Here is a 15,885-nt window from a genome sequence, read left to right on the forward strand (position 1 = left end):
TCCTGGCCAAGCCAACAGACATCTCAAACTCTGCCACAAGCTCCCAAAGTTAGTACATGCCAGCGTCTACCAAGACTGTCTTCCTTCAAATACCAATCACAGGACAAAGCTTAAGGACAAGTCACACTCTGACCAACCAGCAGGTAAATGTGGGGTTTCCCTCAAAGCCCTGCCCAAACTCAGTAACTGAAAAAAACTCAAAGGACTCAAAAACAGACCAACATAAGCCGGGGGGGGGGGGGGGGGGGGGGGGGGGGGGGATGTTAGAACATCACTGCATCACTGCTGGGCATTCACAACATGGATGAGCCCCTGGGGAGGAGTCTCTTGAGATAGGCCTCTTTCATAGGTGCCCTAAACTCAGCCTCTGGCCCCTATCCACTTGCTAGGAGATGAAGGCAAGGATACCAATTAAATCCTCTAAATCCATTTAGAGGCCCTGCCAAGGCCACCTCTTACCAAACACAGGCACTTTCATCATTCCACAGTATTCATGGTCTCAAGGAGCTCGATGCTGAGAACCAAAGCGAAACCACCTACAATTTTACTGTACCCTAACACTTCAACCCCTACTTCACTATATGCACACAAACCTAACTCAGAATCACCCTAGGTCCAGAGGAAGAGCACTAGGAATCAGGAGGGAGGGGCTATAACTTTGGAGCAGCCACCAGAAAGGTCCAAATGAGAAAACCATGCTAGATGTAAGCCTTCAGCCAGAAACAAACTGTGAAGAAAAAGAAAAGGCAAGCCACGGAGTGGGGAAAATACTAGCAAAGCACACTAGATAAAAACAGACAGTTGTTTCAAATATAAAAAAGGAACTTAACTCAGTAAGAAGGCATTATATAATAAATAATATGAAAGCCAATGATGGTGGCACATGCCTACAATCCTAACACTAGGGAAGCTGAGGCAGGAGAATCATGAGTTTAAGGCTAGCCTGAACTACACAGGGAGCCTGCACCTATAAAGATGAATGAGGAAGAGAAGAAAAGAAGGTAGGGAGGGGCAAGGCAGAAGGAGATGATGAATGAGAAAGAGGAGGAAGTGGTGATGGAGAAGGGAGGGGCAAACAGAAAATATCTGAATTGGCACTGTACCAAAAACCAAACCTGTGACAAACAGGCAGAAGACAAGAGGCTCAGACTCACTAGAAATATGCAGACTAAGATTATAATGCAACATAGAGGGCAGAGTGCAGAACAGGACCCAGGGCAGGACATTCATGGTGTACTGAGTGTGCCCTCAGACACACTCTGTCTCTTACACACACAAACACACACACACACACACACACACACACACACACACACACGAGCCTTTCAGTTTGGGGATCCTGTTTTATTTGTGTCCTAGCATCTAACCATCTAACTCAGAACCTTGTACACGGTTGGCAGTTACATAAGAACTGGTAACTCCACTCCTGAGTACTTACCCAACAGAATAAAAGCAGACACCGACAAAGACTTGTCTGTGAACGTCCCAGAAACCACCGTAGTTTAAATGTGAATGACCCTCCAAGATGTTCCATGTCATCCCAGCCATGATGCACTGAGGCGCCTCAGGCCCAACCAAGGCTCCCCAAGCATGGAACTGAAACCTCCAACACTCTGAGCCAGAATGAGCCTTTCCTCTTTCACCACTCACCATCTCAGTTGTTTCATTAGTGATGCAAATGTGGTCCACAGAGAACTAAAAAGTGAAAGTCTCAGGCAACTATTATGTGCTGAGCAGAAAACCAGCAGCTCAGGAAGCAATGCTCACTGGGAAAATCTCTATCACTGAAACACACACAGGCAAACACGCCAGACACAAATGACCTACAATCTCCCCTGCAATGTTCCAAACACCTTTGTCTGAGGAGACAAAGTAGCCTTTTAAGGGGGTCACTGTAAGGAAGATGGAGCTATGTAGATAAACACACTTAGTACACCACGAGTATCCTCATGGCCTAAACATGTTAAAACATCAATGATACACTGAAAAGTGGTGTCATTACAAGTAATATATAGCCTCACTGAAATATTTAACAATGTCTTGTCTAAAAAATTGCATGCAACAAAAAACAGCAAAAATAACCCTCTGCCCCTTGACTCCTCCAGACCTGACTATGTGACACACCATGCAACAGCCTAAGCCTGAAGCAACGTTTAAATAGATTTCTTCATTAGTCAGAGACTCCCACATGCTATTCCCGTCATGACATCTGAACACACAGCATTTAACAACGCATGCTGACAGCTTTAGTGAGGAGTCATAACACAATTTACTAGAATTCAAAAGCAGAAGCAAAACGACCTTGACTTTTGGGGGAAAATACCCACACCGGGTATCATTCAGTGAAACACTCAATTTAGACTCCTGCACAGAGGACTCGCTACCAAGAACTATCTTCTGTTGAGAAACTGCAAGGGGCAAAGGTGAAGCTGACTGAGTTCTCATTTTAAACATTACGGTAAAAACAGCTCTGGGTATTTACTACTTGGTGTTACAACAGAGGCACAAAGACAAACAGCTGACCACAGGGACCAGCTTCTGGAAGCTTCTATGTTGGCTAAAGAAATTTTCCATAATTTCATCTAAGGTGATATTATTAAAAACTGAACAGATCTTAAACATCTAGAAATAATTTAGAGCATGGATGGAAGGAAGGAGATGAACTTTAAAATCAAATACACAATTCCTATAAAGCACAGGAGACAGGGCCACGCTGGGCAGATCATACACATGCACGCACATGCGCGCACACCCATCTCCCTGTGATGTTCATGAGCATGCCTAGCTACAAGGAAGCACACACTGAGCCACGGAGACGGTAAGCACGCTGACTCCAGAGAACTTAGGGATGGGTGTTTTTGTTTCCTTGAGGTCTCAGGCTAGAAGTCAAGGTGCTGGGGTTCCACACCCCGAGCGAGCACGGGAGGAGTAAGTCCTGAGTTCCACGGGGCAGCACAGGGTGTCACAGAACTCACCAAGCAGCCCTCTCGGCCCAGCCCTTCACCTCACAGCTAATCTGGCTTTCCCTGAAGCCTTGTTTCAGTCCCTACTTTTTCTTTTCCTTCAATTCAACAGTTTTAGCAATAATTCAGGAACTCAGTTACCATCACAATTTCAGTTGTCAAAACAGAGAAATACACTAATACACTCTGTATTTTATTTAGGGTAACTTACTTCAAAGGTATGCTTACTACCATGAAATGAAACTGTATTTTCAGTAAGTTTCAAGATAAAGTATTTTCCCCATCCAAGGTCAGCCTCGTAAACAGTCCACACAGCTGGAGTAACACTGGGCACATCTGCATGCCCTCTCTGCTAGCATCGCACATCTGACACAGCTTCACCCCAAGCACCTGCTTAATATCCTAATTGGCACGCTGATACAGTGGACATTTGTGTGAGTTAGTAAAGTAATACAACAGAAGAATTAAAGATGGCAGAATGTCTATTGGAGGAATGGAATGCACGGTGGGGCAGCAAGATTTTGTACACTTTTTCCTATTTTTTTAACTAGAATCTGCTTTTGAAATTTTGATTTGAAATGCAAGTAAAATACAGCTTCAATTCTACAGAAGAGATTTAAATGGGAAGTCAGGAGCACCCAGTCCAAGCACTAATACTATGTAGGAATCCTTTGCACAATACATGTAAACTACTAGTTTTCACCACATTTCAGAAAAGGAAGGAAAAATAAACAAATGTCTACAGCTAGAAATACTGTCAGTATACAGGAGCATGGTCTGAGACACAAGCCAACAGCTCCTAAAAACACATTGTCAACGAATGCAGTCCGAGGGGTGAGCTGGGGCAGATACATGCTGAGGCCCATTTCAAATTGTCCTGAAACTACAGAACAGGATTTCAAAGGCAGTTTGCTGTGCTCCAGAAACCTGAAGCCCTAAGTCTTCAGAAACGAACGAGGCACCACAGAGCATGGATAGATGGGGAGCATAGGTAGATGCCCCCCCAGGTGGGGCCATGCAAAGCTTTCAAGGGGCATGCAGGTGGGCCAGAGCTCCCGGGTTCTGTTGCTTCTAGTACTCCAGAATAGATAACGAAGGCTTCAGTGGGATACAAGGTACATGTTGGATAACTAACAAAATTAAGACTTTACAATTATATTGGCTAAATAGGTTCCTTTTGTGACCTTGAATTTCATTTCACATAAACAAACACAACAGAGCTTCTGGACTATCTCAAATGCATTTATGAAAAGGACACTCTCTGGAGAAAAGCTGTGGATTAGAACAATAAACAAACTGCCCCAACATTGTCTATAGTACAAATACAGAGTATCTAACAGAATACAGAAGGAAGAAAGCCAAAACTAAATAAAAACCACTTATGAATTAAAATATGAACAAATACCCCGACTGTGCAAAAAGTTTAACATATATAAAACAGATACCAGATTAACTTCGGATAAAGTAATCAGGCTGACTCAACATGACAAAGAGCGCATGGTTCTGTATTTGCATAGCCTGCAATGGAAAACAGCAGACTGTACCAAAACACCAAAATCTCATCCAGACAGCATCACTCACAGAGATGCAGGACAAGAGGAAGCCAAGGATGGCTACAGTAACCATCGTGGACTATCAGGGGGCCTGTCAGGACCAGTAGACAGTACCAGTGGCTGGCACACTCACCCGAAGTGCTCTGCCTTTGGAATGCCACCATCTCTGGTCTAGAATTCATGACACTGAATCTTAACCCTAGAGCACTCCACACTCCCAACCAGCTGCCCCACAGGCCCCGCAGTCCTCACAGCCAATCCCTGAGAGCCCTGAAAGTCACAGATTAAGAATCCTAATGCCCTTGATCTAAGTTCCTGGGAAACAGACGTGGCCTGCACACTAAAAGTCGCCTGTATCTATCAATTCCATAGCCTCAATTTAACTAAGCAAGAAGACAGAAATATTTGTGAGGAAAATGTCCCCTGAATTTATTGTATACAATCCCTAAATGACTGGCATGTTGCCACTATTTTCACAGCTATTACACTGTTAGCAGGCGTTGCGAGTGATCCACAGATCATTAAAGTACATGGAAAGATGGGAGGGGCCTACATGTAAACACTACGCAGTTGTCTATGAGAACAGTCAGCATCCACAGAGACTAGAATTCTGGGAGAGGAGAGAAATCATGAGGAAAGACCCCAGAACCAGCCATTACAGCTGCCTTCCCAGGCAGACAGAACAGAAGTCTGAGAAGACCATTCCCACACGAAGGGCAGTAACCACCTTCCTGGATTACACAGTGAAATGTTATCTTTTTAGGTATGCTCCATTTTAAGGAAGCAGTAAAACCTTACTAAAGCCAGAATATAACTCATCTGCACTGGATGTACCCAAATCCCATAAAATTCCACAGCAGTTTGGGGTGAAGCCAGGCTTGTAAAGACGAACGCCCTGAAGGGTATGAGCCACAGTCACTAGGTCTCCAAAAGAACGGTAAATCATCCCACATTCTCGGAGCTGGCCCAGGCAGGCACAGCAGTTAATTCTTACTAAATAAAAACTTATGCAGTGAATGAAACACTAGAGGTGGTTCCCTTGAATGATTAGGGGAATTACCCCGCTCACATTTCACTGAAAACATTAGTTCTATCACCAGCTTATGGGTCACGACTGCCTAGGTTGTTTACTAGGGGAAACACTCATTCCGTACCACGGCACAGAAGTTCTAACAAAGTAAACTGCAAGACAACAACCTTTAATTCTGGGGAAACATGGCCCTAACAGAAAGTACAACTGTGCCACTAGCGTGCAAACACCGTGACCTATGGGCACACTCACGGAGATGAGAGACACTGTACACACCAACCTTCGGAGCTCAGGCCTGCACCTAAGAATCCTCGATGAGGCAGATGTTGCCATTCGAGTGTTTCTGAGCAATCAGATGCACAAAGCAGAACGCTGTGACCTGAGACCTGGTTTCTCCCACTAAAGTTTCACAAGGATTGCTCATTTGCCACAAATAATTATCTTAATGGCTCCAAGCATTTTTTTTTCAACTTCTAAAACAATCCACATGTTGCAAAAGTGTCTTTCCCATGTTAACAGACTAAGAATATTCTTTTCTTATGAAACTGTAAAAAGGAGACAAAGTGGAATCTTTGGTAATAGTTCAAACCACAGAACATCTTAAGGGAGATTGGACCACTGCAGAGCAAGTATGTGACCAGCCCACAGTCTAACAGTAACACTGCCTTCCAGGAGGCTGGAAAGATGGCTCAGTATTTCAGTTCTCAGACTGCTCTTTCAAGGGAGTTTAGCTCTGGCCTGTAGCTCCAGTCCCAAGGGATCCAGCTTTCTCTCCTAGCCTCCACAAGTGCCCACACATGGTATATGGATCCACACATGTACATAAAGAAAATAAATCCTACAACAACAACAACAAAAGATTATTTTACCTACCAGCACAGAATATCCCGGGGACTTCACTCCTGATTATAATGGTCCGAACTTTCTTATCTGATTTTAATGCATCCACAGCTTTTGAAAACTAAACCAAAGTAGGGAAGAAAAAGAAGAAAAAGGGAAAAAAAATCACTTTCAAAATCATGTCAACAGTGTATCTTAGTATTAGAAACAAACAGCTTAATCTCACACTCACCATTTTGAGAAGATTTTTACTGAGTGAATTTTTCCCATAAGGTCTGTTTATTCCAAGCACCACAATCCCTAGTTAAGGAGGGAAGAAAAGAACACACACTAAGGTTAGTGAGGCACTCAGAGAACAGCCTGCAGCGTAAAGCTGACTAACCTGGCACCCGACCAATCTGTCATCTTAACCAAGGTTTCTTGCAAAGCTGGGCCTTTATTTCTACAGCTACAGCTTCCTTCTCAAAGCAAGTCTTTTTTTTCTTAAAATGGCAGCTAAAAACATGCCAAATCAATCGGTGCTGACTATTCTCAGTTTACTTTAAGGGGAGATTTTCAGCGTCATAGGCTGGGCCCTTCAACTCTTCTCTTTGAAAGCGGCACGATAGGAATCTGCAATTTCACGGGAGGCCACACAGTAGAAAATGGCAATCACAGCTTCATTCATCACCGTCCAGTAAGTGGCATACACAAGTCACAGCCTTGCTGCATGCAGGCCTCTGACCTGTTTTCTGCGGCTGCTCCAGTCGCTGGCAGCTCACTGCTCCTTGCTGCTTAACAGTCTCAGTACTTCTATGCCAGGCTTCCTCCTAACCTCTGCCCTGCACCCTTAACCCAGCAACACTTCCATTCAGACCTACAAGCAATTCGGACTCAGCCCAAATAAAATAGAGTTTATTTTATCTCTCCTCTAAAACCCAAGCTCCCCCTGCTCACTCCTGGTTTTATCACACTTTCATCTGAACCCAGGCTCTCCAGCCCAGCTGCAGCTGTCAGACTAACTTTCCGAACCCAGTTCCATGCACAGAATTCACCACTTGTGCAAAATCCTTCATTTACTACAACACGTCTGAATTCAACGGCCGGAACTGCAGACCTGAAGTTCTGTACAACCTGCACTCGATCTTCTCTAAGCACAAACTTTCACTGTGGGTCAGAAAAGCCTTCTCCAGCTCTCAGCATGGGCCTTATCCATTCCTGACTTAAACCACAGCAAACTACATACATCCAAACACCCTCAGGGAGGGAAAAAGCTCGCAGGGGACTGAGGTCGTGAGAGGGTTCAGAGGCTACCCCTGCGCTGACTGAGAGCTACAGTCCAGGGCCTACAGCATTGGAATACTAGCTCACTAATCCCGCGGCAACCCAACAGGTAGCCACCATTCCGCCCCATCATCTAGGAGAGGTTAAGTATGTGCCATTAGCAAGTAGGTAGTTATCTAGCTCCACACCTAAATGACTGCACTATATACATTCCAACTTCAGTTTCCATGCGAAGATAAGTGATCAAGCCAGATGTACTGAGTACACATTATAGTACTCAGCTGTCCCACTAAATACACATCAACATGAATGGTGCTCAGTGACTCTGACCAGACCGACATGGCCTGGAGCAAAAGAAAGCCAAGAGGTGGCTCCTCCAAGACACTGCTGAGACCAGCCAGAAGCTGGATGCGCAGGAAGGAAAGTGGAAATCTTTGGGGAGAAGGCTTGATTGGACTGAGACACGCCTTGAACTAGTAAAGCACACCTCGAGGGGTGACTACGACCCCTACCAGCTGCAACCTAATGAAAGAATGAATAATCCCTTGATGGAGTCTTAATGTGATGGTGTTTTAGGAAAGAGCAAAAGGCAGGAGGTGGGCCTGGCTGGAGGAAATGGATCACTAAGTGTGGTGTCTTTGGGAACTGTATCTTGCCCTGGTCCCTTCTTATCTCTCCTCCCTCCCTCTACTCACCATCCTCCATGAAGTGAACAGCTTCCTCCACTGATGTGGGATTCACCTCTGTATGCTGTGATTGCCATTAATGAATAAAGAATCTGGCTTGCCCTATAGCAAGGTAGAGCTTAGTTAGGTGGGGAAAACACAGACATGTTGGAACCTTGCAGGTAGGCCACGATCCTCATGGTAAAATATAAAATAATGAAAATAGGTGAAATTAAGATGTAAAAGCTAGTCAATAAGAAGTTAGAGCTAATAGGCCAATCAGTGTTTTAAATAATATAGTTTCTGTGTGGTTATTTCAGAGTCTGGGCAGCCAGGAAATAAATAAGCGGCCTTCTACAACAAACTAGTGCTCCAACATGGTCAACTAAACTACACCATCAGTAAATAAACTACACCATCAGTAAACAACTACACCATCAGTAAACAATGACACCATCAGTAAATAAACTACACTATCAGTAAACAACTACAACATCAGTAAACTACACCATCAGCAAACTGAAGGCAGCCTGTTTTCTTCAGGTTTACCATATACCATGAAGCTCATGGTGACAGAATTAGCTAACTACACGGCTCTCCATAACTAAACTTGGATCTCACGTAGCTCAGGCTGGCCTTGAACTCACTATGTAGTAGAGGGGGTAACAGATACATCACCACTCCTTGCTTATGCATTAATGGGAACTGAACCCAGGGTTCCTGCATGCCAGGAGAACACTCTGTTGAGCTATGCCTCAGTCCCCTACATTGATATTTTTTTTAAAGACAGGGTTGAACTTCTTTTGTTGTAAAACAAAAGGGGGCTTGATGATCCATTTTGACTCAAAATAAGAACAAAAATAATGTAGAAAACATAACCAGAAAGGCTGTGAGGCACAGCGAGAACTCAAGACAGGTTTAAAGATATTTTGAAGAAAGGGCCTGAAAATGTGGCACCCTTTGATAATGCTTTTTCTTTCACCATGAAGATGTATATTTTTACTTAAAAAAATTTCCAACTTAAACTTAATCATTATTACTAAAAAATATATATATTTATCAACCACTGAAAAATACTGACAGTACCTGTTTGACACCCACAATAAATCAACAGCCCAGAAAATGCTCCAAAGGGAGTCACAACCCAATGTCCACCACACAAGGTCCTGTGCTTCTGAACAACACCGTGAGATGTGCACGAGAAAGGCAACTATTTGAAATTTGTCTTGATTTACTTTAGGTGTGTGGGTGTTTTGCCTGCATGTATGCTTGTGCACATGTGCGCCTGGTGTCATGGATGCTATACAAAGGACATCAGGTCCCCTGAAACTGGAGCTATGGAAGGTTGTGAGCCACCATGTGGGTGCTGGGAATAGAACCTGTTCCTTGCAAGAGCAGCAAGGGCTCTTTATCTCTGAGCCATCTATCTCTCCAGCCCTGTATCAACTTTTATAACAGGCAACTTAGAAAGAACTTAACAAACCATTAAGAGAAAAACAATTAAAATCAAAACCCAAACACATGAAAAACACTACTACCATAAAAAGCATCCTTTAAAAGACTGAATCAACACAGCCATAAAAAATAACCTAGTAAGGGAATGGAGAGGAGGTGCTCTGAAAGCTGTTTGGGGGAAGACACCACATTTTTAGAAACAGCCAGAAAGGAGAGGCTGGAAGGATGACCAAGTGACACTCTTAGCAAGACCTGGGCAGATCCTACTGGCAGACACTCCCTACAACTCTGAACGCCAGAAAAATAGAATTAAACAAATTAAACATGTCCTCACACAGTAAGCCAGAGTTGTAAACAGTTCCTTCACATCTATAACACAACACTGATTCTGAACAGAACGGTGCTAAATCCACCTGAAAAGTAACACTGCATCAAAAACCAAGAAAATACTAAAAAATGAACAGGGCTGAGGAGGAAGGAGCCAAGCCATCACACAGGCAACACTAGTCAGAGTGGGCAGAGGGCCTGCCTCCTGTGTGAGCAGCACTAAGGCTGGGTTAAGAAGGAAAGAGTCAAGCTGTCACACAGGACAACAGTATCAGGGTGGGCAGAGGGCCTGCCTCCTGGGGATTTCCTTTGAACACACCAGTGTAAGTCAGTGGGGCAGAGGTAAACATGCAAGTCTGGCTAAGCACTCACGGGAAAAGCAAAGGACGCACACACACACCTAAATGCAGAAGACCAAACGGGTGCATCTCAAGGACTGACGATTTCCCCCCTCCCCCATTCTTTCAATCTGATGCTCGGGTTGCCCAGGTTTTGTCCTTCATAGGTAGCAGAAGCATCCTTCAGTTTCTACAGTATGAATTGTCAAATGTTTTGTCTGAGTGTGTTGGGATAATTGCAGTTTTTCTTGCTTAGCTTGCTGGTGCACTGAATCACTTGAAATGCTTTTCAATAATGACCCACACCTGCATCCCCCAGAGTAAACCCCATGTGGTTGTGTAAATAGCTCTTTTTATGTACTGTTAGAGTTAATTCGTTTGTGTTTTATTTGAGGCAAAAAAAAAAAAAAAAAGACACACACACACCTAAATACACAAGACCATCAGGGTGAAGAAACTAGTGAAGAAGACCACAGAAAGCACAATCATTCAACAGTAACCTTAGGCTTGAAAGACCTAAAGAGATCATCAGGGTTTGGAGAAATAGCTCAGCTGGGAGAATGCTTGCCCTGCATGAATTCAGCAAACAAAACTGTCAGAGTGAATAATAAGCAAGACTTGGCGTCTGGCTCTAAAGACACATGCTGCTGATTTTAAGGTAAATCATGCTGGTACTAATCTAAGAAAGCTGGAGCAGGTATATCAGTTTCAGAGAGCTGATTTCGGAGCAAGGAATAGACTTCCAAAAGAAAGGGGCATGCTCTAATTCAAGGGTCCTGCTCCTCTAAGACAGCATCATCCTTCATGCGCTTGCAGCTGTAGAAGAACCAACTTTGGGGAGATAAACCACGCCCCACGCCCCACACAACTGCAGACTGTAACTCTCCTCCACCAGCAGACAGCCCCGCTGCAGCTCTGCTCACTGACTGCAAAAGCCACTCACAGAATGCAGAAGCTTTACCCAGTCACAGTGGAGTTTATGCTCTTCTCAAGCTCAAGGAAACATCGGTAAGAGAGACCACACTGGGGGTGAAACACTTTAACCCACATAGTGTACTCCTGTAATCCCAGCACTCAGGAGGCTGAGGCAAGATCACAATTCTAGGCCAGTGTGGACTATTCTGCAAAGCTATGTTAAAAGACAAGAAAGTGGGGGTTGGAGAGATGAGATGGCTCAGTGGCTGAGAGCACTGGCCGCTCTTCAGGAGGGGACCCAGGTTCGATTCTGCCGCTCACAGCTGTCTGTAACTAAAGTTTCAGGGGACTCAACACCCTCACACAGACAAAACACTAATGCACATATTTTTTTAATTAAATAAAATTTTAAAAACGAAAGAAAAGAAAATGGAACTAGGACAGCAAAGTAATTGCAAAGGAAAGGAAAGGTGAAAACTAGCAGAATCAATGACAGAATTAACAACAGTGGGAAAAAAAAACAGCACAGAAAGTTCAATGCAACAAGAGCAGTGTGTGCGTGCCTGTGCACCCTGGGCTGACTGGCATCAGGTGTCCTCTACTTGGAGGCAGTCTTTCAACTGAACCCAGAGCCAGGCACTCTGTCTAGTCCAGTTCTATGATTTCCACTTTCTGTCTTCACACTGGGATCACAATACCAACAGCACAAAGCCCACCTGGCCACCAAGCCTGCTCGGTGTCTGGATGGACTCTATAAATCCAAACTCCAGTCTTCACATGTGAATAGTAAGCACATTAAACACCTGAGTCAACCCCCTAGTCCCCAAAACAATAGTTTTTAAAGATGAGTAATTTAATAAGCCTCTATCAAAGAAACTTGAACAATTCTCAAAAGGCTCTGTAAAAAACAGAAACAAAAGAACCGTGTTCTACCTCAGTCCACAAGGTTAGTTAGCATCAAACCAGATAAAGATTACAGAAACAGAAAACTAAAGACTAGTATATCTCCTAAACATAGATACAAATAAAATACAAGCATACTTAACCACAACCACATGGGATTTACTTAAGGGTAGAGGTGTGGGTCATTATTGAAAAGCATTTAAAGTGATCCATCACCACGGCAAGAAAAGCCAAGATTATTCCAGAAAAAAGTACTTGACAAAATTCAACAGGATAAAAATTCACTTTATGAATGGAAGACGCTTCCTCAACTGAACTGGACTCAGGCAGCGAAGTCAGAATGCTGTCCTCCGCGGCCCAGAGCAGCGGGAGGAGGGAACCCAGAAGTGTAAAGTAGCAGGAGAAAGAAATGAAGCAACATGCCATCTATGGGAAACACAGAGTATTAGGACAAATAAAAGTAGCACACAGTATAACGTCTCTGGAAAGAACTTCAGAGGATTCCTACACATCAGCCATGAGGAGCTGGAAAATGAAAGTAGTAAAACAATCCCTTCATGACAAGAAGCAGAAATGGAGCCAGTCTGTGCAGACAAACCCATGGAGAAAAAAAAAAATTGGGGGGTGGGGGGAGAGGTTCTGAGAGAGAGAGCAAGTGGATGGTCCTGTTGAAGTCTAGAGGGTTTATTGATTTGATTTTTCAAAAGTGATCTAAATTGAAGCTGAAGAGATGGTTTGGTGGTCAAGAGCACTTGCTCCTGTCGCAGCCCTGAGCTTGATTCCCGGCATCTGCATCAGGCAGTTTGAAGCTACTGTTTACTCCAGAGCCTGGGGATCCAAAGGCCTCTTTTGGCTTCAGAGAGCACTGTGATCCCATGCACATATATGCACACACATATATACATAAATCTTTTTAAAAAACAAAAGTAAAAATGTTCTAAATTTGGATTGTGTTGAGAGAGCACAGCAAAGCCACGACATGCCATCTATGGGAAACACAGAAAGTATTAGGACAAATAAAATGTTGACTGAACATTATAGCCCATCAATCATACCTCAATAATTCAAACTTCTTTTAACTTTATTATTGAGATAATTCACATATTCATAAAATATATGGAAATATATGTACTGATATTCTGTTTGTAATCTAACAAAAGTTGCCTAAAGATCAGAGTGCAGAGCTAACCTATAGAGAACCAGGCAGTGGTGGCACATACCTTTAATCCTGGCACTCAGAAGACAGAGACAGAGGGATCTCTGTGAGTTCAAGGCCACCCTGTGCTAGATGAGATTGAATCTGTCTGAAAGAGAAATAGAGCTCACACAAAGGTGATGACATGCCTTTAATCCCAGCACTAGGGAGGTGGAGACAGGAGTGATATGGCTGGGTAGAGAGAGGAAAGGTGGGAGGAAGGAAATAGGAGCTCGGAGGCAGTCTGAGGATTCATAGAGACGGATGCCATCTGGGGTTTCATAAAGAGAACAATCAGTCTGAGGTTTCGTAGAGTCAGCACCCAGTCTGAGGATTTGTTGATCTGAGTGTTGGTAGAGGAAAGAACTCTCTAGTGCTGGCTGCTCTGCTTCTCTGATCCTTCAGCTTTCACCCTCTAATATCTGACTCTGAGTTTTATTTATTAAGACCAACTAGAATTCGTGCTGCAGATATATCTTTTAGAACATGAAGAAAGATATGCTAGCAGACTTCTGCCATGTACGAGCCTACCATGGATAAAGTTGGCATAAATAAAGGCCATGAAAGGGCTCAGAGAACTCTCTCACCACATGCATCTAGAGTGAAGGATGAAGAAGGTGCATCAAGAATGACTTCTCTGCTCTCTTGTTCATTTGTTATCTGCCAGAAACTGTCCCAACAGTTTTACAAAGACATCTTTAAAATGGGCCACAGTATAGCCCAAGCTTACTACTCTACAGAAAAGAAAGTTCCTAGGGGCAGGGAGAAGCCATTCCCGAAAGTATGTGCGGAAGCCCGAGCAGAAAGGGCTGCAGAATAGCAGGTCAGGAGCAGCTGCAGGGTGTGAGCTGACTAGGCCCAAGGAAGAAGGCCTGCAAGCAGAAGCTCCCCAGCACACCAACATGAAGAGTGAGCGGGAAGGAGGGTGACTGAAGATGGTGGGGACGGGATGGGGGACTGGACTAAAAGGGGCCTCTGCAAGCCAAGACAAGACCTCTAGGCTACTCTGAAACTGTAGGATGACCAAATAGGTAAGAAGAAATAACCACCAGGGAGACCTGGCTCTCTGAGAGGACCCCCCCCCCCATTGCAAACTACAAACACAGCTCTGACAACAGCTGCAAGCCCGCAGCGTTCTGCACGTGCAGACCTCTGCCGCTGGCCTAAACCTTACACAGCTGGGTGCTTCTCTGGTCCCAGAGGCCTGAGAGCCCAAATTCTGGACTCATCACTCTGACAAACCCACTGGGAGATCTTGAGAGTGTGCTGATGGAGTCCATTCGGGCCACAGCACCTGCAGCAGCGCCTCCCCTCTCCTAGACACCACCAGGCACCCTATGGAGAACTCAAGGATTTCTCACCTGCAGAAGTGTTTATATCAAAGAGATTCACAGTCTGAGCCCCACCCTTTCCCCTACCTAGCCTGGGAATCATCTAGCCTGGGTATCACCTAGGCTGGGTACAAGATTCTGCTGTGAAATTACAACCGTCCTCAAAGATCTGTGAAAGATCACCACTCCTGCCTCATCCTCCCTGATTCCATTCTTCAGAACCCCCTCAACTGTGTCTCTGGTGCCAGGGCCTAAACTCTCCTGAGTCCCTGCCATGCTGTTTGCTGTCTGTCTGTTCATAGCAAAAACTCTAGTAACTAAAACACCAACAATCTGCCTCGGTATCCCTCACCAACCTTTCAGAGACTCCATCCGGCAGTACCCCAGCCCTCACGTTTTCCTTTGCACTCCCTTACAGTTGGCTCAGCGGTAAAAACAAAGCAAAGCCTGCACTGTCATTTCTGCCAATCCTCAAGGAATGCTGGGTCAGTCTTAGGGCCAGTGAGTCCTAACTACAGATATTTACATTAAAGATAAACTGAAAGTATTGCTGTTTACCAAATCATCTTCCATGTGCTGTATCTTCTCCTGCAATCCAATCGCATCCCAACTTAAAGGCTTCCCAGATGTTCTGTGTGGATTTGCATTGAACATGCACTCAATTTGGTACATATAGTTAGCCGTATTCCAGATCCCTTCATAAGTAACACACCACTGGGGCATACAACTTAACTGAAACACCAGCACCCCTAAGCTTACTCCAAAGACTGACATTCATGGCTTTAATGATTCTAGGCCTGTCTAAACTGTCAGCTGGGGGCTTCCTGCTACTCCATACCAGACTTGTCTTTGGCAGTTTCCCAAATACATATCTCCATCATTTCAACCATTCCATTGTCTCACACGACTTGAATGAACAAGAAGCAAAATGACTCCCCATATTTCTGAGCACCTCGCACAGGCTACCATCAGGCACAGAGACCGTATCATCTCATCATTCTGCTTGATGCATCCGATGGTTGGAGAGCAGGGGAACCCGCTTCAGAACCGTCAGTTTCCATTGCCTATAGAATGCCTTGGAGTGGGCTGGGTGGCTCAACCCTGTGA

At 44.4% G+C, this 15,885-nt stretch overlaps 2 protein-coding genes across 5 annotated transcripts in view; one reads left to right on the plus strand and one right to left on the minus strand.

Annotated features, from left to right (window-relative positions):
- Auh (AU RNA binding methylglutaconyl-CoA hydratase) overlaps nucleotides 1-15,885 on the minus strand; it is a 133,346-nt gene that overhangs the window by 75,706 nt on the left and 41,755 nt on the right. For all 4 annotated transcript variants that reach the window (XM_050143878.1, XM_050143877.1, XM_050143876.1 and 1 more), the window contains exons 2-3: nucleotides 6,619-6,686; nucleotides 6,420-6,507 (exon numbers count right to left, since the gene is read on the minus strand). In XM_050143878.1, the coding sequence (XP_049999835.1) occupies nucleotides 6,420-6,507; nucleotides 6,619-6,621 (91 nt within the window). In that variant the 5' untranslated portion in view covers nucleotides 6,622-6,686. The remainder of the gene's footprint in view (nucleotides 1-6,419; nucleotides 6,508-6,618; nucleotides 6,687-15,885) is intronic.
- Nucleotides 1-15,885, plus strand: part of Sfxn1 (sideroflexin 1) — a 1,040,418-nt gene that overhangs the window by 70,717 nt on the left and 953,816 nt on the right. The window lies entirely within an intron of this gene.

Source organism: Alexandromys fortis, unplaced genomic scaffold (assembly GCF_014885135.2).
Source record: "Alexandromys fortis isolate MF-2015 unplaced genomic scaffold, M_Fortis_MF-2015_v1.1 scaffold_1, whole genome shotgun sequence".
Classification (NCBI taxonomy): Eukaryota; Metazoa; Chordata; class Mammalia; order Rodentia; family Cricetidae; genus Alexandromys; species Alexandromys fortis.